Below are 1,579 nucleotides of genomic sequence, written 5' to 3' on the forward strand. Positions count from 1 at the left end.
TAAGCTTCAACAATAAAACACCCTTCAAAACCCAACTTCCTACTCACCATATTAACTTTCTCCTTGTTGCTTAATGTCTCACACAAAAATAACACCTTGGGCCTTTTTTGGTCAATCACCTCTTTTAGGAACTGAATGTTACGTGGCGGCCCCAGCCCACGACAGTTCCAGCTTAATATTTTCATAATGTTTGGCGAGCCCCCAAACCAAGGCCCGCCACTAAAGAGTTTTTTGAGAGTCCACTACCAATATGGGCTTGCCCCACGTGACCAACACTATCCTCATCACCAACCTTTCTTTTTTTATTATCATATATAGTCACTTCAGAATTACCACCAATCACTATCCCCTTTTCTTTATTATTTCCATTTTTAGAAACATTGACTTCACCATCTTTATTACTAACAAAATTCCCTTCCAGATCACCTTCCATCATATCATTAATCATAGCATGATTTTTCCATTCTTGTGCAAAATTCCTTGGCCGTGACTTGTGGTCACACCAATTGGAGGATTAGTTTCCATATTAGTCTGGTTTGAACTATGACCAGGTGCATTGTCCCCAGAGTTTGCCGTCGGCGACCACCCTCTGTTCCTCAGCCACCTTGCTCCGATATTCTTGTACGATCTTTGTGGCGTAGCAATCATGAACTCACCATAAGGCTTCGTAATCTGGTCAATAGGCTGCTGGAATAAACGACTACAGAACTTGTCGGAGTGGCCAATTACACCACATATGAAGCAAAAGGTAGGAACTCTTTCATACTTGAAGTGAACCCAAAACCAGCTACCATTTTCATGAGTGAGCTTCTGTCTTCTCCTTAATGGCTTCCTAATATCAAGAGTAACCCTTACCCGAAGGTAATCCCTCCAAACACCAACAAAATTTTTAGGATCTTTCTCTAAAAACTTCCCGAGCGTATTGCCTACCCCTCGCACCGTCGTTTCTTTCATACATCCTGGTTTAACATCATGTATTTGAACCCATATATCAAGATGATTTAATTGAAGAGAAGTCGGGTCCCCTCCCACCGGTAGTCGTTCAATAATCAGTTGCATTCGATCAAAAGTCCAAGGACTCCCATTGATGACTCTTTGAATGTCCACTTCGTGATAGAATTGAAATAAGAAACGATTATCTTCAAGCTTTTTGAAAAACATTCCCATTCCCGGTTGCCATAACGAAGCTAGAATGTTCTGCATCTTATCGAAATCTATCATACGATTCGACAAAAATCTTCCTACAAGACACCATCTTTCATCGATCCCCCCTTCCTCTCCCTCTTGTCCGACTGGTAGCTCTGCCAAATCTTCTTCTTCAATCTGAAAACTAAAGACATCCTCCCTGCCACCTACCCCACTTGAACTCGCCATGAAATAATCAGAAAAACACACTCTTTAACTCACTCTTTCAACAACAAAAAACAAGAAACAGAACAAAACTCTCACACCATGTCAATAGACAGGACTTTTATTTTTATTACTTTACTTGTGACTTTATGTTCTCTTACCAAATAATATTTTAGCCCCTTTTTCTTATTGATAAATAGGCTGTTTCTCATATTATATACTCTCATTT

The 1,579-nt window shown here is 40.1% G+C and overlaps 1 protein-coding gene across 1 annotated transcript; it reads right to left on the reverse strand.

The window, feature by feature from the left end:
* Positions 1 to 444: 444 nt before the first annotated feature.
* LOC133038389 (uncharacterized) lies at positions 445 to 1,374 on the reverse strand. The gene has a single exon (XM_061116521.1). It carries the CDS (start codon positions 1,372 to 1,374, stop codon positions 445 to 447), a length of 930 nt encoding a protein of 309 aa, XP_060972504.1.
* Between the last annotated feature and the right edge of the window lie 205 nt (positions 1,375 to 1,579).

This window comes from Cannabis sativa, chromosome 5 (genome assembly GCF_029168945.1).
Source record: "Cannabis sativa cultivar Pink pepper isolate KNU-18-1 chromosome 5, ASM2916894v1, whole genome shotgun sequence".
Taxonomy (NCBI): domain Eukaryota; kingdom Viridiplantae; phylum Streptophyta; class Magnoliopsida; order Rosales; family Cannabaceae; genus Cannabis; species Cannabis sativa.

What these genes read in the sequence shown, in the direction of transcription:
- LOC133038389 (XM_061116521.1), bottom strand. Translation starts at nt 1,374, where the DNA reads ATGGCGAGTTCAAGTGGGGTAGGTGGCAGGGAGGATGTCTTTAGTTTT.